The 25236-nt window shown below is 38.6% G+C and overlaps 1 protein-coding gene across 1 annotated transcript; it reads left to right on the forward strand.

Annotated features, from left to right (window-relative positions):
- Nucleotides 1-4350: 4350 nt before the first annotated feature.
- Nucleotides 4351-24203, forward strand: arl6ip6 (ADP-ribosylation factor-like 6 interacting protein 6). Its single transcript, XM_039793278.1, has 4 exons — nt 4351-4831; nt 5547-5600; nt 22999-23131; nt 23635-24203. The coding sequence occupies exons 1-4, from the start codon at nt 4564-4566 to the stop codon at nt 23726-23728; spliced, it is 549 nt and encodes a 182-aa protein (XP_039649212.1). The 5' UTR covers nt 4351-4563; the 3' UTR covers nt 23729-24203.
- The last annotated feature ends 1033 nt before the right edge of the window (nt 24204-25236 follow it).

Consider the following 25236-nt stretch of genomic DNA (forward strand, 5'->3'; position numbering starts at 1 on the left):
TTGTATTTTTTCCTCGTTTGGTTAACCATGTTCCTGGGATTTGGCTAATTTCATGTTAGAGCCAGTAGTAAAACCTAAACTGTAATATAACTGAAAGAACACAAGAAACTGGATTGTTTGTGTCAGTTTTTGCATCACTGTTGTGTGTTGTTCATCAGAATTTAGTCTTCATTCCTTCATATAACATTAGTTTGAAAATGGATTCATAGCAATCTGTATAAAACGTAATGTTAAGTTCAATTTTATCACTATAATAAAAACAGATCTAGAAATGATATGGTTTCTTATTTGCTCCTTAAATAGCAGTTATTTGTTTAATTAATACAAAGCAAACTGAACTGAAAAAACAAGTATTTTGTTTTACTTTCTTTTCATCCAGGTGGGCCTGAGGGGCTTGACCCCTGTTGATCTGTGTGTTATATCACCAACCCATGATAGCTAGAATTCACCCTGCTACTCCAGATCTACCTGCTGTACGGCTGGCTACAGACTACAACCATCTGCTCCAGATCTACCTACTGTATGGCTGACTACAGACTACAACCATCTGCAAGTTTTGTTTGTAGTGAACATCATCAACAGCTGCACTTAAAGTCTCTTGGGTTCATATGGGACTTGGTTGTTCTCCATACTGCATCAAACACTATATTAATTTTTTGTGTTGTTATATTAGTACAGACAACAGTAAGTATCATTACTTAATAACAGTATATATTATTCTGGTGTACACTGTTGACTTGACTCCATGCTATTGACTATACTTTAGCTTGCCACCTCATAACTTTACCTTAATTAATCTTGTATAGTTAATTTATCTTCTACTAGTTGTATACACCTCCTATTTAATTGAATTATTCTTAATTTGTGTTGCCATACCTGAATCATCCCTCTTGTGAACACTAGGCTTATCTTATCTTTATTCATAACCCTGCTCACAAACTCACCTGAACCTGGGTTATCTGTTTGCCAATATCAATGTTCCTGCTACAGTAAATCCTATAGGAAAATCAATGTTAATATTTGGTACAGTAGCCTTTGTTTGCAATTACAGAGGTCAAACGTTTCCTGTAGTTTTTCACCAGGTTTGCACACACTGCAGGGGGGATTTTGGCCCACTCCTCCACACAGATCTCTAGATAAGTCAGGTTCCTGGGCTGTCGCTGAGAAACACGGAATTTGAGCTCCCTCCAAAGATTCTCTATTGGGTTAAGGTCTGGAGACTGGCTAGGCCACGCCAGAACCTTGATATGCTTCTTACAGAGCAACTCCTTGGTTATCCTGGCTGTGTGCTTCGGGTCATTGTCATGTTGGAAGACCCAGCCTCGACCCATCTTCAATGCTCTAACTGAGGGAAGGAGGTTGTTCCCCAAAATCTCGCAATACATGGCCCCGGTCATCCTCTCCTTAATACATTGCAGTCGCCCTGTCCCATGTGCAGAAAAACACCCCCAAAGCATGATGCTACCAGCCCCATGCTTCACAGTAGGGATGGTGTTCTTGGGATGGTACTAATCATTCTTCTTCCTCCAAACACGGTTAGTGGAATTATGACCAAAAAGTTCTATTTTGGTCTCATCTGACCACATGACTTTCTCCCATGACTCCTCTGGATCATCCAAATGGTCATTGGTAAAGTTAAGACGGGCCTTGACATGTGCAGGTTTAAGCAGGGGAACCTTCCGTGCCATGCATGATTTCAAACCATGACGTCTTAGTGTATTACCAACAGTAACCTTGGAAACGGTGGCCCCAGCTCTTTTCAGGTCATTGACCAGCTCCTCCCGTGTAGTCCTGGGCTGATTTCTCACCTTTCTTAGGATCACTGAGACCCCACGAGGTGAGATCTTGCATGGAGCCCCAGTCCGAGGGAGATTGATAGTCATGTTTAGCTTCTTCCATTTTCTAATGATTGCTCCAACAGTGGATCTTTTTTCACCAAGCTGCTTGGCAATTTCCCCGTAGCCCTTTCCAGTCTTGTGGAGGTGTACAATTTTGTCTCTAGTGTCTTTGGACAGCTCTTTGGTCTTGGCCACGTTAGTAGTTGGATTCTTACTGATTGTATGGGGTGGACAGGTGTCTTTATGCAGCTAACGACCTCAAACAGGTGCATCTAATTTAGGATAATAAATGGAGTGGAGGTGGACATTTTAAAGGCAGACTAACAGGTCTTTGAGGGTCAGAATTCTAGCTGATAGACAGGTGTTCAAATACTTATTTGCAGCTGTATCATACAAATAAATAGTTAAAAAAATCATACATTGTGATTTCTGGATTTTTTTTTTTAGATTATGTCTCTCACAGTGGACATGCACCTACGATGACAATTTCAGACCCCTCCATGATTTCCAAGTGGGCAACTTGCAAAATAGCAGGGTGTTCAAATACTTATTTTCCTCACTGTAGCTTGCTTTAACATCATTACTATCTTAACTTACCTTCTCTGATTTGGTTTTGTGGACATCAGTAATTTTCTCTCCCAGGCCTGGTTGTGCACCCTGTGAATTTAAGCAAGAAACATAAATGATAAGTGTATGTAACATGATTTTACTATTATATTATTATTATTTTTTTTACAATTACATTATTATCAGACTTGCCAACCTTCTTGGTTTGTGCTACTGCTGCCTGTCCTCTGCACACAGGTGAGTAATGTGCTGACTGGCACAGGTCCATGCACATAGTGCAGCTGTGATGTAGCTCAAAAGGGGTACTTCAGTCACACCTGGAAGAAGAGAAACAAACAAACAAAATACTTGTTCTTTCTGCTCAGTTTGCTTTGTATTAATTAAAAAAATAACATTTAAGTTGCAAATAAAGCATATCATTTCTAGATCTGTTTTATTAGTGGTGAAATTGTACTTAACAGACTGTGTCGGTGTACTTTTTCGTTCATTCAATTTTCATTTCATAAACCGGTATTAAAAAACAAATGGTTATTTGATTTTCGTTTTAAATCATGGGGATCAGACCTCCGGTGCTGGGTCTAATATTCTAATATTAGCCGCTCCCCGGTGCTGGCTGACTCTGGTCCGTCTGCAGAGCTGCGTTACCCGCTCTAGCTGACCTGGGAATCTACCGCGCTCGTGATTTATTCATATTTTATTTTCTTTGCAGTGATATGCTATGCACTGATGTCAGGCAGGCTTGCTGCTGCTTTTAGTCTGAGCCTGTGAGATAACTAAACTTCCTTTGAATATAACGTGCATATAAATAGACGGAATAAATAAAAGTCCCCGGAAATAAATATAAGTAAAACATATGTATTTAGGCTATTGAACTATAATGACTAATGCCTATATATGTATTGCCTCATTTATGTATTTCATAGCCATATTTATTATGTAAAGGGGGCAAAAACGGACGATCAGTCGCTCAGGAAGTTATAGACTACAGTTTCCCTCAACAGCAGCCGGGACATTCTAACGCTTAACGTGAAAAAGCTTAACGTGGTAACTTAATGTGATCAATGATCAATCAGATATCAATCAGTTATCAGTCACATAACGTCCATAATAATTGGACTTTGGGTTAGATTTTTTTGACAGTTTTCAGTGGTTATGAGGAGCAATATGAGAGAGAAATTTGGTAATCATTGATCATTGTTTAGGTACATTAAACCACGTTTTAAGTCTGCTCACGTCACCTGCACAAAACGCACCCAAAAACAAAAAACCTTGCTTTTCCTACAAGGAAAATGATGTACACGATTTCCTGACAGACTGGACTTTGTGCAACCAGCACAAACACAATAAATTACGTATTAATTCAGTTATGAATTCAACCTGCACATTGCTCTTTAAGCACCGCCCGACTCATTACCATAGATTGTATTACACCGTATTACACACTAGCTGCAGCATTCATAGGTAGCCTGCGTCCAGAGATGGATAGATGGATCGTTTGCTTCTGTCTGGTTAGCGACACGGCCCCCAGCTAACCAATCCTTTTTCAGACTGATGTTGGCACCCCCCACTCAATTAGCATACAGGCGCAGGGAAAAATAAATGTGGAAATACAGAAATAAATAAATGTAGAAATGTGGAAATACAGAAATATATAAATGTAGAAATGTGAAAATACAGAAATAAATAAATGTAGAAATAAATAAATAAATATATAAATAAACGTATAAATACATAAATAAATACATATAGAAATGCATAAATAAATAAATAAATACATGTAAAAATGCAGAAATAGCCATTTATGTTACCAAAATGTATTTATTTTCACTTTATTTCTGCATTTATTTATTTCTACTTTTATTTATTTATTTTTCCTTCTGTCATTTTTAGTCCTCCATACTCTTGTGGACAAACTATGGGCAATAAAACTACACTGACGGAACAGCCTGAGGGACAATCTTATGTGCGGAAGTGCGATTGGAAACAGGCAAAAGAAGGAAGGCTACGACAGTTCCTGATGCAACTATAAAACGGTCAGTTTATACCATGCAGTTTTTACCACATGTGGTCTGACTTATAAAGAACTTGTAAATACACAAGTTGTTCCATATTACGTAGGCTAAAGGAACGTTTATAGGCTGCTTTCAAGTGCATCACAATGCAGGGAAGTGCGACAAACCTTTTAAAAGAAAGTTTCGGTCGCTCACATTCGTCAGAGGAAATGGAACATAGGCCTACAGAATCTCATTCTGTGAGACCCCGGGTGGCTATCATGTCAGGTGAGGTACCCGGTGGGAGTACGGGGCAGCCGTTCAACCGGAACGGCCCCAAACCGTGGTCAGTCGTGGTGCTGTCAGTACTGGGCTCCGCCGTAGCTGTGGTCGCTGTTGGCTGTGTCTGCGCCCTCATCTACCCGATACTCAAAGGTAAGCGCGCACGCGTGTACATGTGTGTCACATAGGGCTGTGTATCTCGCGCACACGATGCTGTGGAAACTGCTACTTTTTACTTTGAAGTAACTTGTATGTTAGCTAAAAAAAAAATAGCCCATAGCTTACATGTCAACACTTCCTGGTAAGTTTGGGAAGTCTTCAAATCAATACAGCTGGAAAAATATAATGAAAAGTTTTAGCACTCAAGATGGTAAAATCAATCAATATAAAATGTTATATTTTGGTACGATAACCATTGCTGAATATGTACACATCAGTTGACAAAATAAAGTAATTCTACACTTTTAAAACTTGGGCATTGGTTGGCTGACTGACTTTTACCTTAATATATCATTATACTATGTAGGCCTATCATTTAAAATAATTCCGTATAACAATTGAAGTGGTCTTTGAACCAAAAGTGAAACAAGTCAATTTGACCACATTTTTGTGGCTAGACTATTACAGTATTACAGTCTATAAACAAAACAAAAAGAAAGTCCTTAGATTACAAGGATTGATGAATTTCTGCATCACAAGAGTGAATGTTCATTTTGACCTTGAAAAGGTTTACTCATGATCCACTTACTGTACCAGTTTAAAATCCACCTTTACTGATGGTTGACAAACGCTGATATTTGCTTTTGCCAAAGATGTAATATTGCTATTCTTTGTCAGTAGTGATACTTATTCATAGTGACTGTTTCAGAGCTGCGGGCAGAGAGAGTGAGAGGAGAGGATGGGACTGAAGAGAGGATGATGGGTGAGTATCAATATGTGTTCATTTTGTCGAAGCTTCACTTCTCCATCAGGATTTTTTTGTCAGCTTGAAAGTGCTCTAAGCGATGTTGGGTGACGTTACTTCTTGTTGACGTTTGAAGTATTTTCAAACAAAACGAGACTAGCTCGCCCCTCCCTCCTCCTCATCCCGTCCCCTCTCCCTCCCTTCCGTGCTTCCGCGCACTAACCCCCCACCCCCAAATCCTTCTTGTCGGTTATTGGCTGGAACACTGTTTATGTTTCGTGGTGCAGGTTGGCACAGATTTTTTTGTTGCCGTTTGTGGAGCCTGGGCTGTCTACAGAGACCGCGTTTTTTACAGTGTGTTCTGGGGACAGGCAGCTCGCGGATAGTGAGGAGATGTTTGCTGTTTGTGACAAAAAAATGTTGTAGCCTTAAAAAACGGGTGACATCGCTTAGAGAACCTTTCATTTACAATTTGAACTTTAGATTTAGCTACATGTATGGAGAAACCAAATGATCTCCCACAGTTAATAAAGAGTTGATGTCCTATCCTTCTACTGACAGTTTTGTTGAAATAACCAAAATATTAAGTTTGCATTCAATGGCTACAGCTCTTATGAGGTTTGATGGTACTCTTGGCAACTTTAGTTATTAATATATCCTCACAAAATAATAATTATATTATTAGTATCAATATCAATCAATATCAAGTACAGTAGTAGATACCAAGACCGACAATTTTAATAGCATTTTTTAACTTTCCAATTCAACTTTATTTATGGTGTCAAATCATATCTCGTTACGTTATCTCAGGACACTTTACAGATAGTTTATTGATCACCTCCCTCCAGAATGTTTTAATTTGGTCACACTCCCAGACATATACGTGTTCTTTTAGCCTTATTGCATTTAAAACAAAGGTCAGGTATAACAAGAGTTGTGTATGTCTGCATCAGCCAATTTTATTGGAGTAGCTTTAAATTAGAGTTTTTCTTTTAAGTCCTCCATGTCTCAAGTCTAACTATCAATGTTTCTTTAGAGCCTTATGCAAGCCAGTTATAGATTGATGAAATCAAACCCCTCTCATTGCAATTGTTTGTTAAGTTAAGGACGAGAGTTCACGGAATGTCATACATGAAAGAGATTTCTTCAAAGGTCATTAGAATCCCTTCTTTAAAGAGGTGACCTACTTTACTTATTCCTTTCTTTGCCCATATCTGGAATCCTGCATCCAGCTTGCCTGGTTTAAATGAAACATTTCCCCATACTGGGCTAAATTGTGACAGAGAGTCCAATATGTTCATATATTCTTTTACCTCATACCATACAACAACCATATTGAGAACTATAGGATGAGCAGTATGTGTTCTTAAGTACTTAAGCTTGGCTGAATACAGGTACAAATGCAAAGCAATCTGACTCTATGTCCATCCAAGACGGCGCATCTCCAGAAGATAAATAGAAAATTATTTTTTACAATTGTGTTGCTAAATAGTACCAATAAAGATTTGGACATTTCAGCCCCCCCCAGTACCAAATGGAAGATACAGCAGAGATAAGTGGATTCAAGGACATTTCTTATTCCCTATACATTTCCTTAATAGTGCTGTGAGTTTCTTAAACATTTCTGCAGGTGGCACGAGAGGGATATTTTGAAAATAAGACATGAATTTAGGCAAAATGTTCATTTATTTATTTATATATATAATATATATATATATATATATATATATATATATATATATATATATATTAGGGCTGTCAGCATTAACTAATGATATGCCTGCGCTTCTCTCTGATGCTCTGAAACAGACATTACAGGCAACAGAAACATCGCTGCACATGACGCTAGTTAACACTACGCTCGACAACAGCTAACGTTAGCCTACCGCTAGCTAGTAGCTGGATTAAACACGGTTACAATACTGACAGCTAAAGCTAAACGTTGTAAAGTTTGTCTGTATTTCACTGTAGAGGATTCCGACACCGGGATGTAACAATCTGCAGCTGCCGTTGTCGGAAAAACACAGACGGTGCGTTCAATGAAACTGGTAACCTACAGCCTCGTGGTGCATTCAAAGTTATTGTTAAATGCCCTTTTCCCATCTGGTGGTTGTTTTTGTCATTCAACAGCTATTTACTAGTGAAATTAGTTATTGTTATAGTTATTACATTATTATTAAATCATTTAATTTTGACCATATGGCCTTAGCAATAACAGACCTGCCAACCTGTACGCATTTTGTGTAGTAGATACGCATTTTGACATCAAAATACGGTGATACGATTTGTCACTTTAAACTATGCGAAAATCAGTTGACTGTTTTGAGTTCACTCGTTGACGTGCAGCCGTCTCAGTCTAACTCTTGATGATAGTAGGCAGCTAAAACTTATGGCTAAAACACATGGATGTATTAAGAGAACAGCGTAGCAGCCACGAGCATGCTGGAAAAAAAAACTAAAGAAGTAGAGTTTGACCAATCACACCGTCGGGTCCCTTCCTCTAATGTCAAGTGGGGATATCGGCTACTGATAGTAAAACGAAAGCATCAAATGCAAGTGTTATTCATTCCTCTCTCATTCCCGTTTAGTTTCCCCAAGTTAAACACAAAAGGTTAAAACTGAGCGGATGGTGTGCGGAATGTGTCGGTGTCTGTCGGACCTTGGCTGGCCGTTCGGCGCCTTCAGACAAAGCTCAAGCTAACAGGCTATAGGCTTATTAGCTAGCCAAACACCGAGCGGTAACCTCTGCAAAGATTGATTCTGTGGGCGCATCAATCTGCTCGGTGTGCGTAACAGAGCGAGCAACCGCCGGACTCTAACACCTGTTGATCCGCGCAGGACTTCACTGTGAGCAGACTGTTTAGAGACGATGTGACCGGCAGGTAACGTTAAAGGTTATCTGCTACTGTAGCAGAGCTGCAAGGAAACGCTGAACTGAGCTGTGTTTTCAGTGTTAAACACTGCTGCAGGTATTCATGCACAACTGTTGGTGGTGATTTCCAGAGGTGGAAGACTTACTCAGATCATGTATTGCAGTAAAAGTAGAAAAAAATAGTGTTGTAGATTTACAAATTACTTGTCCGTTACAAGTCCTACATTCAACATCTTCCCTAATATGTAATAGTACAAAAGTGTTATCAAAATATACTTAAAGTACCAAAAGTGAAAGTGCTCATTATGCAGTGTAATTTATTTTATTGGATTATATTATGGTCAAATTAATTCTATTAAATATGACTGATAATTTAAATAAAATGTTTTATTTAATTCAAGTAGCCTACTTGAACATAATTATTTTCTAGGGTTTAAAATGTATACAGATTTGACATTTAATGGCACATTTTTTCCACGTGCGTGCCGCCATGTTCATGAACATAAATCAGTAAGTTGCTACTCAAAAATGTTTTTCAAGGTTGGCATGTCTGCAATAACCAAGCCGTTCTTTAATGTCGCCAACTGTTGTTTAGTACCCTTCTTTTATTTAACTTTCTTAAAAAGTATCGGTTCAGGCACCGTTAAGGCACCGGTACCGTTTAAAAAGTACCACTTTAACACCGGTATCCAAACCAATATTGACTCTAGATTCAAATGTGTGACTAGATTCACACATTTTTCTTTTGTTTACAGTAAATAAATAAATAATAAACAAATACAAATCTTAAAATCAAGTTCATAAATTCACTTTCTTTGCGTTCATTTGATTCCCAAACAATATACACTGGTAAGAATTGCTTAACAGTGGTTACCACGCTTACCAATTCTGGTGTACTTACAAACTTTACAATCCATTGTTTTATGAGTAAATAAACTATTTGTACTAGTGTAGAAGTTTGGTATCATTTCGGGCATTATTAGTGGGGTCATTTACGAGATACATCACTGGATCCATTAGCCCCTGCGCTAAGCTATTCAGCTGATAACGCTACTCTACGCGAACTCTCCCAATGTTCGACCCAGGTGAAAAAAGCTCCTGGGGCGGTGTTTGGCTCGATGTCATGGTTGCAAAGGACCCTAGGGTGAAATTACCCCCGAACCATCACTTTAAGTGTGGTGCTTAAAGAGCACTTCTACTTCTACTCAAGTAACTTTTTTGATAGAGCACTTGTACTTTTACTCAAGTATGGGTCTCTAGTACTTTATACACGTCTGATCCGAACATACTACCAAAAAAGCCAATTAGACCTAATGGTGCTGGTACGGATGTGTTTAATTGTCACATCCATACTAGATGTCAGGAAAAAGAGCTATTCTATGATCTTGGTTGCCAATTGTAATCCCCTGTATTTGCCCACTAGATCTAATTGCTATTGCTAGTTGTTCAATAGCTAGTATGAACAGAAGTGGTGATAGAGGTGAACCTTGGGGGCAACCTCTTGTAAAATTGAAGGGCTGAGACACCACATACTTTGTCAGTTCCTCAGCTATAGGGTTGAGGTGTGATAGTTTGATCCAGTTAAGGAAAGTATTTCCAAAACCAAATCGAGCTTTAACGTCAAAGATATAAGTCCACTCAACCCTATCAAAGGCATTCGCCGCGTCAAGCGAGAGAAGAGCCGTGTCTTTTTCTTCTTTTTGGCAGTACAGTACATTGAGAATTCTTTACATTATAAAATCCTTGCCTTCCCTTTACAAATCCATTTTGGTCATCCCCCACAATACTTGGAAGCACATCCTCTAGCCTTTTTGCTAAAAGAAAATTGCTGCTTGAGTCAATGCTTAAGTTCCAATATGCCAGTTCACCCCCTGGGCACTGCACGGTGCTCTTGAGCAAGGAACCGTACCCAACCGGTCAGGGCGCTGGTCCAGCACTGGCAGCCCACTCACTCTGATATCTTTCCATTTGTGCATGAATAGGTCCTGAGCATGTATGTGTATATATCAGGCCTGTGTGTAGTGATTTCAAAAACAGAGTGTAAATTGTAATTTCCCCACTGGGGATCAATAAACAGTATAAATTGAATAAATAAATAAATTTCATATATATTCACCAGTATTATATTACTACTACTTCCAGTGCTGGTAGATCTGAAAGGAGATAATGCAGAGAAAATTTTCACTTTGAGAGTAGTTTAACCGCAATAGAGGGAGTAAGGGATCAGCTGAGAGAATGCTCAGAACGTGTCACACAGGCTGAGGCAAGAATCTCAACTACCGAGGATGACGCAAGCTCCCTGCAAAATTTAAGTGCAAACTCTTGAAGCTAAAAACAAGAACTTAGAGGACAAAGTTGGAGACTTGGAGGCGAGATCGAGATTATCCAACCTGAGGCTGGTGAACATCTGCCAGAGAATGCCGAAGGAGGTGAATCATGTGCATTTTTTTTTAAAATTGGATCCCGGAGGCTTTAGATCCTTCTAAATGGAGATTCCAACAAATATGGCTGCAAAACACAGAGTTTAATTATCTTGGTAAACAAATTGATATATTTTTTGAGACAAATACAGACCCTTTCCAAAAAATTAGAATATCATGGAAAAGTTTATTTATTCCCATAATTCCATTCAAAACGTTAAACTTCCATAGATTATAGATTCAGGGCCCACAACCTAAATGATTTCAAGTATTTAGTTGTTTATTTGTACATAATTTGGGCTTCCAGCTCATAAAACCCACGAAAACAGGATTTCAAAAAATTAGAATACTGTGAAGAAATCACCATTTACTTCTCAGTTTTTGCAAGAAAAAAAGAAATTAGGATCACATCAAATCAATCAAAATATGGTACTTTCAAAACGATACCCAATCTTCAATACTTGGTAGGGAATCCCTTTGCCTTAATCACTGCCTCAATGCGGCGTGGCATTGAGGCAATCAGCCTGTGGCATTGCCTGGGAGTTATGGAAGCCCAGATTTCCTTGATGCTTACTGTCAGCTCTTTTTGTTTTTGGGTCTGGTGCCCCTCATTTTTCCTCTTGATAATACCCCATAGATTCTCAATGGGGTTTAGGTCCCAGCGGTTGGCTGGCCAGTCAAGCACTGTGATGGCATGGGCATCAAACCAGGTTTTGGTGCTTCTGGCGGTATGGGCAGGGGCCAGGTCCTGCTGGAAGATGAAATCTGCATCTCCATACAGATCCTCAGCAGAAGGAATCATGAAGTCCTCTAAAACATTCTGGTAGACTGATGCGGTGACCTTGGATTTAAGAAAGCAGAGTTTACCAACACCTGCACTGGACATTGCACCCCAAATCATGACTGAGTGTGGATATTTCACACTGGACCTCAAGCAGCTTGGGTTCTGTTCCTCACCCGTCTTCCTCCAAACACTTGGACCTTTATTCCCAAATGAAAGGCACACTTTACTTTCATCGGAAAAGAGGACCTTGGACCACTGGCCAACAGTCCAGTCCTTCTTATGGTGATTTCTTCACAGTATTCACATTTTTTTAAATCCTGTTTTCGTGGGTTTTATGAGCTGGAAGCCCAAATTATGTACAAATAAACAACTAAATACTTGAAATCATTTAAGTTGTGGGCCCTGAATCTATAATCTATGGAAGTTTAACGTTTTGAATGGAATTATGGAAATAAATAAACTTTTCCATGATATTCTAATTTTTTGGAAAGGGTCTGTACATCTGAAACATCGGCATGTGTCAGATGGAAAGCTTTCAAAGCATTTATAGAAGCTAGTTCAGAAGTTCGATATCTATAAAATCTCTCCAGGAAATGAGAATGCTTGAAGAATGAAGTATTTTATCTATATACCCATCTATAGATTTGTATAAAAAGTTTAAATGTAGATTACAGACTCCTCTTTTGGATATGTTATCAGAATCCTTTAAAAAAAGGGATCCTTCCACCGTCTCTGAGAGAGGCCTTCATTACACTTTTTTTGTGACTAACAATTTCATTTTGTAACAAAAATAAATCCACCATCACCACCCACCCAGGCAAAAATCAAGAAAAGATGACACAGTAACTACAATATTCCAGACCATTCAACAAAATAGTAACAAAATAGACAATAAACTAAATAAATACATGTATAAATGACAACACCATAAGCCCATCACACACATCTCTCCCTAGCACAAAGCTTCTTTAGAACCCTCTAGAAACTTCAGGTACTTTCCCCATTTTCTAGTATATACATCCAATCTGGCAAACCATTTATATGACAATTTTTCAAACACCGCCACCATAGTCATCTCACAATCCCACTACTAAATTGACAGCACCCCTTAATTCTTCCATCCTCTTAGAATAATCTGTCTGGCTATCATAAAACTACTCTGGACCCAGCTTCTTATGTGCTTATCATGATGTTATGTGCTGTTTAAGATTGACCCATCTCCCAAAACAAAAAATCTTGAGTTGAATGGAACCTGGGTCCCTGCAATCTTACATAGGTTTCATGTATCCTAGTCCAAAATTCCTGGACCTTATCACAGGACCATAGGACATGAAGTAATTGGCCGTTCTCTGTCTTACATTTCCAACAATTTGGTGTGGCTTTCAGACCAATTCTAAACAATCTGGAGGGAGTCCAATAGAAGCGATGCATAATCTTTAAAATGAAATAAGGCGCACCCTCACATCGCGTGACATAGTTTTAATATTCCTACAGATTCTGTCCCACTCCTCATCATCCAGTGTAATACTCACATCCCTTTCCCATGTCTTTTTGAAAGCTGTCCAGACTCCATCTCCCAGGTTCTGCATAACCGTAGAATAACACCCAGATGCTGTATCATAACATTCTGGCGACTTTGGGGCTGAAGAACTGGATCCAAAAATCCCCACCAACAGATGGCGAAGTTGCAGATATCAAAAAAATTGAGACCTAGGATTCCAAATTGCTGTACCACATCCTCAGAGGATTTCAATATGCCACCGAGATACATATCCCCCTGTGTGACAATTCCCTTTTTCAACTAATCATTCCAGCTGTTTGAACTGGATCCATATCTAAATACTTAATCAAGTGTTTGGCAAAATACAAAGTTATGTATTGGTAGTTCTCCCCTTGAGAACTACCAATACATAACTTTGTATTTTGCCAAACACTTGATTAAGTATTTAGATATGGATCCAGTTCAAACAGCTGGGCCACTTTGGTCCAAACAATATTTAAGTGGGAGATTATCGGATGTGTTTTTGCCTCACCATACAGTTTAACAGACAGGCAGTGTAAGTGTGATAATGGGGCAAGAACAGATTGCTCAATACAATACCAGGGTTGGGCTCTCTCAGGGGGAAGTGACCAGTGGGCCAGATGCCGTAAGTTAAAAGCATAGTAATAATAGACCATCTTTGGTAGACCCAAACCTCCTCTATTAATTGGTCTTTGTAATTCATTAAAATGTAACCGTTTTTGTTTACCATTCCATATAAATGTCTTTTTTTATCCTGTCAAACCATTTAAAATATGACAGGGGAACTTCCAGACGAACAGATTGGATAAGGTAATACAGCTTGGGAACATAAACCATTTTTATAACATTGACCTTCCCTGCTATTGAGAGTTTGAGAGTCGCCCATCTATTAACATTACAAGAGATTTTACTAAATAATGGATCCAAATTAACTTTAACTAGGTCTTTTAACTGGGGAGGGAATAAGATACCCAGATATACGATACCTTGCTTTGGCCACTGAAATGCACCTAATTGAAAGGCTGTTACGGGGCACTGATCTGTTAAATCTTTTTTCATCTCCTTTCATCAAGATGGCCGCAGCGTGAGTGAGCCGGTCTGAGTCATGGTCTGCTTGCTTTTGTCTTTTTAATTTTGTGGCTATGCTTTGCTTGATATTAGTTACATTTAACAAAATAGTGTGACTAACTTAACAAGGCACGTGATTTGCTTGATGAATGGACATATTTACTTTTGTTATCTTTAAAAAAATCAAATCATCAACTATTGACCAAACAATGGATACTATCCAAATGAAGTCTCTGCACGATACCATTCATCAGGTTAAACAGGATCTAATGACTTATTTCGACACTAAAGTTGATCCGATTTTTGGCACACTGAGTGGTATGAAGAGAATCCTATCCACATTGGGGGATCATGTGTCGCTGCTTGAACAACGTGTCGGAGTAAACGAGGACAATATGACCGATCTCTCTACCCGAGTCAAACAACTCGAAACTGATAACAAATACCTGGCTGATAAGGTTGAGGATCTGGAAAATCGGAGCAGATCTGCAAATCTCCGCTTTCTCGGGATACCAGAGGCTGCAGAAGGCCACAACATTCTGGAATTTATGGCTGGTCTGATTCCTCAACTCCTTGGTAAAGATGACTTTCCCATACCGCCGGCTATCGAGAGGACACACCGCACTTTTGTCCACAAAGTCCGCTCACACGGGAGTCCCAATCCTAGGCCTATCCTGATTAAGTTGCTGCATTTCCAGGATAAATTAAAGATTCTTCGCCTAGCTCGTGAAAAAAAAGATTTGACTCTTGATGGTAGCCGCATCTTCATTTATCCGGACTATAGTGCTGACTTGACGAGGAAACGTAAAGCCTTCGTCACAGTTAAACGGAGGCTTCGGGAGTTGGGTCATGAATATTCTCTTCGTTATCCCTGCACTCTGAGTGTTGTGGTTGAAGGTGAAAAGCAACTATTCACCGATCACAAAGCGGCTGAGGCTGCCTTCATGGCACCTATGGACTCCTCCATGAGCTCTTCTTATTAGGTAGCTCAGTAAACTTTCTTTTTTTTTTTTTTTCCTATATTGTTTGCTTCCTTCTTTTTTTTTTTTTTTTTCCCTTTATTTTGTTATGTTGTTTTCGCAGCCATTTCATTTTATTTTATTATGAACTAATTATGATTACTAACTTAATGCAGTTGTATTTAAAACGTTTTCTTTGGTATCTTGGCTGTTAATTTAAGTTAATATATGAAGTAGATACGGTAGTATTTGCCGTAAACTGTCTAACTACCGAAAAACGGAAGTATAGTGTCGTGAAAAGTCATACTGACTGTATTATGTATTTTCTCCTGTATTTGGGAGTCATATTTTGTTATTTCTTTTAAGGATTAAGGATTTTCTTTTCTTTTTGGTTGTCTTAATTTGATTAAACTAATAAGTATTACATAAAAATATGCATTTTCTATTTTTGTATTTATTTTCCTATATGAAGTTATAGACTACCTTTATTATTAAAATCAAGTATTTTTCTTTAATATCTCAACTCATGTTCGGTCTTTGAGCCACCTTAATATTTTTTCTTTGAAGCAGGCCAAGATCAGAAGGGATTTCTTTCTTTTTTCTTTCTCTTTTTCTTATTTCTTTGTTTTACTCACCAAAAACCTGGGCATGGTGACCAGGGTAAAAAGGCTAGTCTTGGTTTTGTTTCTTGTTGTTTTGTCTTGTCTTTGTGTGTATGAATTTGTTAAGTATTTTGTTGTTTTTTGTGTGTTTTATTGTTATTGTTTTTTTTTGTAATTTTGAGTCCTACAAATTACTTCCTTTGACCTTTTCTGTTTCATTATGTTTGATCAGTGGTTTTATTTTCTTAAACTTTAAATATCAAACTGGATGGTGATAAAGGTCTGAAAATAATTCATTTAAACATAAGAAGTCTTCTACCTAAAATTGACATGCTTAGAGCATGGGTAGAACAGTATAAACCTGCTATTGTTACTTTGTCTGAAACCTGGCTTACTAACAAAATATCTAATAACGAAATTGAACTTGCTGATTATGTTTTATATAGGGTTGATAGAGGTGCAAGAGGAGGCGGTGTATCTACATATGTGTCTTCTAATTTGGTCTCAGAGTTAATTATTCCAGATATTGAACCTCTGCATTTTGAGTGCATTTTTGTAAAAATAACTCTGCATGCGAATAAGTATATAACTATTGGAAATATATATGGACCTCCATCTGCACCTGCTGAATCTATAAATTATATGATTTCTACTATTAATTCTATTAAATTCATAAACGAAATTATACTATTAGGTGATTTTAACAAAAATTGGCTTGATAAATCTGCTGCTAAAGATAAGAACAGTTTTGGAAATCTGAATTTAACCCAGTTAATCAGTGAACCTACCCGTGTTACACCAACGTGTCAGTCTCTGCTTGATTGGATACTAGTCTCTCATCCAAATAGATTCCTAAAATCAGGAATTATGTCTGACTGTTTTAGCGATCATGCAATTGTGTACTGTATATGGAAAATTAAACTGCTTAAATTACCTCCTAAACTAATTAATATTAGACAATACAATAAACTAAATTTAGATTATTTTATTAATGATATAATTTCAATCAACTGGGATAGGTATCAGTTAATTCCAAATGTTCAAGATGCGGGATTTTTTATTTTCTGAATTGAATACAGTTATTGACAAACATGCTCCTCTGAAAACTATTAAAGTAAAAGGTAGGCACCTTCCCTGGATAAGTGCTGATTTTATTAGACTTTTCAGGCAGAGAGATGCTGCCTGGGCCATATTTCATAAGTCTAAGAACCCTGCTGATTGGGATGATTATAGGAGGTTACGAAATTTAAGTAAAACTATGACTAGAAATGCCAAATCTAACTATTATAAAGAATCTCTTATGGAAGACTTCAAAAATCCTAAACAATTTTGGTCCAAGATAAAATCAATAACTAATGCATCTGTTAAATCTGTACCCAAGCAAATTAAAGTTAATAATGAAATCTTACAAGAACCTCTTTTAATGGCCCAAGCCTTTAATACTCACTTTTCATCAGTCTCTTCTATATTTCCTGAATCATCTATTTGCGGTAATTTACAACCTAATAAATCACTGACTATTAACAGTACATTTTCTTTTAGGCGTATCACACCTGTTGAGGTACAGACTGTTATTAATGATCTTAAAATGAGTACTGGTTCTGGGTTGGATGGTATCGAAGCTAGATTCTTAAAATTATCATCTCATGTACTGTATCCTTTATGTGATCTTTTTAATATGTCTTTGTCTACCTATGAATTACCCAATATCTGGAAATGTTCACGTATTATTCCTTTACATAAAGTAGGCGAGGTACTATATTTGAACAACTATAGACCAATTTCTATTATCAGCTCTGTTGTTAAAGTGTTCGAAAAATTAATTTATAATCAATTGTCATGTTATCTTAATGAAAACAATATCCTTTCACCTTTTCAGTCTGGTTTTCGTTCTAATCACTCTACAACTACTGCACTGCTAAAACTAACCAACGATATTCTTACCGCCTCGGACAATTTGGAACTAACTGGTGCTATTTTCATTGATTTGACAAAGGCTTTTGATTTGGTCAGTCATTACATTCTTCTAGATAAACTTTACGCTATTGGCCTTTCACGCACTGCGTTACTTTGGTTTAACTCATATCTTCACAATAGAAAACAATGTGTTGTTATTAATGGAATCAAATCTGACACTCTAACTCAGCAGTGTGGTGTGCCTCAAGGATCAATACTTGGTCCACTTCTTTTTTCCATATTTATTAATGATCTTCCTTCTATCTGTAAGTGTTCTGTTCAGCTTTATTCTGATGATACGGTTATATACACTTCACATGCAAGTTTAGTACAGATTGAAACAGATTTACAGTCTGATTTTAATAACTTACAAAACTGGCTTGCAGTTAATAAGTTACTTCTCAATAAAACCAAAACACATACTATGATTTTTGGCACTCGACAGAACATTAAACTTAAATACAAATCACATTTATTTCATATTTCTTGTCTTGATGGCATTACATTGCAGAAAGTTGACCATATTAAATACCTGGGCTTATACTTTGACTCTGAACTTTCTTTTAATTATCATATTAATCATATTGTACATAAATTGAATTATAGTCTTAGTCTTCTTTTCCGTTCAAGAAACTGTTTTCCATTTAAGGTCAGAAAAAGAATTGCCCTTCAACTTATATTGCCAATAATGGATTATGCTGATTCAGTGTACTGCATTGCTTTTAATTCCTCTCTTACTCCTCTTACTAGAGTGTATAATAGATTGTGTAGATTTATTCTTAACTGTGCATTTACAACTCATCACTGTATAATGTATGAACTTCTTGACTTGCCCACACCATTTATAAGAAGACAGATTCATTGGTTGCACTTTGTCTTTAAGTGTGTTCATTTCAATTATCCTATTTATCTAAAACAGTTTTTGGTTCCTTTTTCCTCCACTCATCATTTAAGACATACTGTACAGCTTTTCTTTTCAGTACCTCATGTTTCTAAGTCTAGATCAAAAAATGCTTTTATGTTTAAAGCACCTTCTGATTGGAATAACTTACCAGTAAATATTCGCTCCATTTCAACTTTCAGACTGTTCAAACATGCCTTGGCAATTCATTTTCATACTAACTATACATGTAGACTTTAATTCTCTCCAGTTGTATCTCATTCTTCACTTTTCTTTTGTTATTGAACCACTTAATTTCACTTTTCCAACAGTAACGTTTGGCTATATGTTGATGTATCATTATTCCCTGTTATTTATTATATTGTAATTGTAGGCTCTGTGTGTGTTTTAATTTTTTTTAATTTTTTTAATTTTTATTTATTTATTTCTATTTTTTTTGTGTGTTTTGTTTATTATGTTGTTTGTATGTCTGTAGTGTTTATTGTTGTATTTTGTTCAGGACCCCCTCGAAAACGAGATGGCACATCTCAAGGGGTTATCCTAATAAAAGAATTTCAAAGAAAGGTAACGCTTTGAAATGGTAACGTGATGCACTGACCCGAATATGATATATATACGTGATAATATCAGCTCCCCACTGAATTTCTTTAAACTCTATTTTTTAACTAATTTTCTTACCACTGGACAGCTCTGTTGCATGCACGTTAGTTTTATAATGTCACTTAACACATTTGTTTTGTACACCCTGAGTCGAGCAGAAAGAAGCTACCAAAACGTAAAAAAGGAAGCTAACGTTAAAGCTAATGCTGTATGGGCTAACGCTAGCCAAAACAATGAGCTTGAACCGGAGGATGATGCAGAGTACGGGATCAACCCGGCTGACAACAAAGAGCTAAGTAAGACAAAGCTGTTGTGGACTGTTACTGCAAACATTGCTAGACCGCAAATTAGGTAACATAATTAAACTAGTTAGGGAAGTCTCTGAGAAGCTCGACAGCCTAATATAGAGGATGGGCACGGTCGAGCAGGGGGTCTCAGACCTCGATGACCTGTTGACGGCAACAACAGCCCGGGTGACAGCTGTGGAAGTTCAATTACAGAAGGCATTAGACCGCCTATGAAAACCAAAGTCGACATCAAAGAATTATTTGCCTGAAAGAAGAACGAAGGGCAAAGTTTTGGGCAACATTTTTGAAAAGTGGATACGTGTTGAATATGCAAACAGAGCGCATTAAGCTTGAGAGAGCCCACCGCACGGGCCCAACGACAAGATTCGCCGGTAAAGAGGGACAGAGAGTGGTCAGGTTGAGGCTGCATGACTATACTAACAAACAGAAAATCCTGCAAGCAGCCAGAAACAAAGGCACATTAAACATCGACGGCAACAATGTCTCATCATACCAGGATCTTTCCACGGAGGTTGTGAGGGAGAGAAAGGAGTCTGCAAATGCCCATAAAACAACTGAGAGAGGCTGGTGTAAGGTACTCTTTTCTGTACCCTGCTGTCATCAATGTTTTTCACCCCAATGGCACCAGCTCCTCGTTCCCCACCGTCAGGGAAGTCAATGACTACATCGGCAAACTGAATGCATCAAAATTATCTGCTGACTGTGTGATCACATCTGGACAGTTTCAGGTATAATCGTTAAATGCAGAATAACGTAGAAATTATGTGATTTTCAGGGAGTAAGGCTTGGTTTGAAACAACATAAAATTTTGTTATGCTGATGATATCCTTATGACATTAACAAGCCCTTCTAAATCATTAGCAGCCTTGACCTATGGTCATGAACGCTGGGTCATGACCGAAAGAACGAGATCCAAGGTACAAGCGGCCAAAATGGGTTTCCTCATGAGGGTGGCTCGCGTCTCCCTTAGAGATCGGGTGAGAAGCACGGTCACTCACAGATGTGAGGAGCTCGGAGTAGGGCCGCTGCCCCTTTGCATTGAAAGGAGCCAGTTGAGGTGGTTCGGGCATCTGGTAAGGATGCCCCCTGGGCGCCTCCCTAAGGAGGTGTTCCAGGCACGTCCAGCTGGGAGAAGGCCTCAGGGAAGAACCAGGACTAGGTGGAGGGATTATATCTCCAACCTGGCCTGGGAACGCTTCGGGATCCCCCAGTCGGAGCCTGTTAATGTGGCTCGGGAAAGGGAAATTTGGGGTCACCTGCTGGAGCTGCTGTCCCCGCGACCTGACCCTGGATAAGCGGACGAAGATGGATGGTTGGACTAAATGTATTATAGTATTTGGCCCCTCCCTTTCCAAAATCTGCCAGACAGTGTAGGTGGGATGCTCATCAATCATCCGCGGGAGGCGGGGGTCTGGACGGTGCGCACAAAGGACTGGAAGAGACTGGCTTTACTGTACTGGGTAATTTAAGCCTGACTGTGGTTGGGTTGACAACCCTTTCAATGACAAAGGGGCCAATGAACCGGGGAGGGGGGGCGGCAGTTTCTTGGAATCAGTTCACAGAGGAATATTTTTCGAAGAAAGCCAAACTCTCTCACCCACTTTATACTGTGGAGCAGGGACTCTACGTCAATCCGCGAGGCAGTGGTTATTCTCCATTGACTGGAACAGGACAGCAAGCATAAGCTCCCTCTACTGCATTGGAAACAGAGGGGGTTGGTAACCAATAGCAGCCTCGAACGGTGACAGGCAGATTGCAGCACTAGTGAGGGAATTATGGGAGTACTCCACACACGCGAGATGGGAGCTCCAGGTATTGGGGTTTGAGGCTGCAACGCATCGCAGGTCTTCCAGGTCCTGATTAGCCCTCTCTGCTTGGCCATTAGACTGAGGATGGAAACCAGAGGAGAGACTGACGGTTGCACCAAGAGATTTAGAAAATGCAGACACTTTAAAGCCTGAGCAGTTTGGAGCTGATTGGACAATGTACAGTCTAATTACATACCACTTCCTTTTTGGCATATAATAAACCATATGATAAAGATTGAAAAGCTTCCCAATTTAGCTTCTCCAAAGTCTTTGGATTATACTGACCAATTTTGAAGTAAATCAGGTTAAATCTGTAGGAGGAGTTCGTTAAAGTAGCCTGCAAATGGTCAAAATCATCCATAATTTGCACATAAATATTAATACAGCTGACGTCCTGTTGGGTTTAGGCTATGGCTCCAAGAGAATGTTTTGTACAGTTGGACATGATACATGTATACCAAATATCATAGGTCTAGGTGAAATGCACTGCAGGGGCTACATTTTTTAACTGTAGTAGGGGGCGCTATTGAGCCAATTAACCATAATCAGGCCTAAGACCCATGTGGATCACTTCAGGCCTAGACTAACATCATGTAGGAAAGATTTGGGGTAGATCGTAAAATATATGTTCAAGTTTCAACAACCTTCTTTTACGTGATTTAACATCAAAGTTCGACATGCTGCCACGGTGACACTCTTCAACAAAAAGATCAAATATAAGCATCATCAACTCCGTAAGGCCTTCCTGACCACTTTTGAAATGAGATCTGGTCAACCAGCTAGGTTGAGGACATCAAAGCGTAAGGACTGTAACTTCCTGTTTTTTAGGAAACATCAAAATTGCCGCCCAACTCCACCCACAACGTAGTATGAAAACGAAAAAGCTTCACAATTATGCTCCGCCAAGGTCTTTCGATTATACTGACAAATTTTGAGGTCAGTCAGGTCAAATCTGTAGGAGGAGTTCATTAAAGTATAACCCCTAAAAAAGTAAAAAATCGTCCATAATTTGCACATTAAGATTAATATAGCTGACATTCTGTTAGGTTAAGGTTACGGTCTAAGGAGTTCAAAAGAATGTGCGTAAAACTAGTGAAAAATGCATAGAATTCTAAATGGACGACTTCCCCTTGGGCGGAGCTAATTAAAGTAAATTGGAAATATGTTATAAATGATGAGAGCAATGTGTGCACAAAATCTGGTAAATATCGGCGCAACTATGTCAAAATTAAGGCCTTCCACTCATTAGGGGGTGCTATGAAGCCCGCTCACAGGTATGTACCAAATTGCTGTATTGTCTCGCAATGCTTCCAGGTTTTAATGTGGGCTCCGATTTGTGTGAGTTTTCGTGTATCAAAATGCACCCAAGGGCAAAAACCAATTACGAGGCGCTATAGAGCCACCATACTATTCCCAAGCCTAAATGTGAAGTCAGATCAAAGAATTTTCTGTTTGGGTGCATCCTAAAGTCCTCAAACACCTGTATGTAAAATGAAGATTTTTGCACAAAAACCAAGATTGCCTACACTACTGTGTGTGTGTATGTGTGTGTGTGTGTGTGTGTGTGTGTGTGTGTGTGTGTGTGTGTGTGTGTGTGTGTGTGTGTGTGTGTGTAGGTTTCTGGAGTATCCTGGTGCTGTCAGTATTACTAGGATGTATCTGCTGTGTTTTCTCATGGACCCTCACATACCTTAACTCGTACCAGCCTGGCATGGGGTTGGGAACACCACTGACACTGGCCGACTTCAGGTAAGACACAAGGTTACACCAATATATCAGACTAGTGTCTACCTATAAGGGAAAATATTGTGCAAAATGTGACAATACAATCTTAACTTGTATGTTAAAATGTTCACTTGTACAAAATATTCACACACATGAGCTGAATTTATAGTCACAGAAAGAAAAAAAAAACATACAGAGCTTGTAGAAAAAAATCGGAACTTGAATTTTCACTCAGAAAATATTCACACTGCCATGTTCTGAATGTGAACTCACAGAAAAAAAATTCACAAATGTGTAAATTGATATTTACATGAATACAATGACAGCTGCAAACCTGTAATGCAACATTTTCTTTATATATATCTTTTTACTTGAGTCCATTTTTCAGTACAACCACAACTCTGTCACTGCAACTTCACAAATGTGCGCTCTCACATCACAAAGTTACGAATTTGCGCACATTGACTTTTTTGTGTGTGTGTGTGTGTGTGTGTGTCTGTCTGTGTGTGTCTGTGTCTTTCTTCTAGAGATGGATCTGGCCATGGTTTCCACATGGGTTATAGTGTTGCTGTCCTTAACGGCATCATGGCCATGCTCACTGTCATCTGGAGCCTCACCTGACACACAAACACATAGGGATGTCCCGATCAGCTTTTTTGGCCCTCCGATCCGATCTGCAGATTCCACACACAGTCCCGATCCGATACTTGTATTCCCTCAGATAATAGAGCTGCACACCGTTGTTTTTTTTCTACAAAAATAACTAAGTAACTAAAAATGTTTTAAGCTTATATATATGTCTTTTCTCTCAACACCAAAACAACCAGCAAACCCCAACCAAAAAATAAACAGTGGGGAAAGCAAGTCAGGAAATATCACAAGGTGTGAGCTGCAAGGTCTGTAGCATATTGCAAATTTCCTATTTACATTGATTGAGTTATAGGCCAAAACGCTTCTACGTAGCGCCCTTTATATGGAGAGTGTGGCCAACTCAAATCATGGGCGCCATATTGGATACCAACGTCAGATGACTCTACATTGTAACACTATGGGGCGAATATGCTATCTTGAAATAAATCGCTTTTTTAAACAGGCATATACGTGTTGTTATCAGTGTTTGTCGATATGTAAAAGGCCCTTACGGAAATATTCCAGTGTATATTTACCTTCTATATTGTAAATGGGCCTCTAAAAAATGTCCATTGTAGTGAGTGACCACGTCGCCTAATAAGTCTCTGAGCATTGTTTACCTTTCCGCTAGCATACTGGCTAAATATAGCTAGCTTTGTGTGTAACGTAACAAAAACCTACCCATCTCACGCCACAGGTCTTATATTGACAACGTGGACGCATATATAGGAAACTCGGTCTACGTCGTAATATTTACCTAGCAGGCTAGACGTTTGCTAACGTTAACTTAGCGTTAGCTAGATGTCTAAACTTGTGAAAAGCCGAACAACATCCCCGTCCAAGCTGTGTTTCACTTTCCCTCCAGTATTATTATGAACATAAGATCACAAGCATTTAGGTACATGTAGTGCTAGCGAAAAAGCATAGTTAACCTTCTCTAGCATAAGGCTAACTTCAAACTTCATTCATTTCTAAAGCAGTGTTAGAACTTTTTTGACAGCATGGTACACATTAACGATGTTATTACTATATTTGTCCTATGTAATTTGTTATCATATCGAAGAGAGAAATTGACATTTACCTCACACAATAATGAGTAGTCACTTAGCTAGCTAGCCTCCAGTTTGCTCTTTTCACCTTCAGCTCCCATACTTTTTGCCTTTTTGGTTCACGGGGGAAATTGTGAAATCTTTTGCCGCTTCCCTGTCTTTCAGTGCAGCCAAACGTGCAACAGTTGGGCCTTTTTTCCAGGATTTATGCCATTTCTTTAAATAATTTATTAAATTTTTCCACTATTCTCTGCACTATGTCAATGGGAATCAGATGAATGCTGGTATCCAACATGGTGTCCACGAAACATGTGACCACCTCGGAATCAATTGCATAATGAGATAGTTCAGAACATTTGATTCCCTAGTTGGCCGCACTCTCTATATAAAGGGGGCTACTTCTACGTTGATTATAGCACTCTCTAATGGCTCTAAAGGCTCTTCACCAAA

The sequence above is a fragment of the Perca fluviatilis genome, chromosome 24 (genome assembly GCF_010015445.1).
Source record: "Perca fluviatilis chromosome 24, GENO_Pfluv_1.0, whole genome shotgun sequence".
Lineage (NCBI taxonomy): Eukaryota > Metazoa > Chordata > Actinopteri > Perciformes > Percidae > Perca > Perca fluviatilis.

Excerpts from the sequence above, each read along its gene's own strand:
- arl6ip6 (XM_039793278.1), top strand. The coding sequence starts at position 4,564 with ATGCAGGGAAGTGCGACAAACCTTTTAAAAGAAAGTTTCGGTCGCTCA. Across the intron at positions 4,832-5,546 it reads CATCTACCCGATACTCAAAG|AGCTGCGGGCAGAGAGAGTG; the intron begins GTAAGCGCGCAC and ends TGACTGTTTCAG. Across the intron at positions 23,132-23,634 it reads CTGACACTGGCCGACTTCAG|AGATGGATCTGGCCATGGTT; the intron begins GTAAGACACAAG and ends TCTTTCTTCTAG.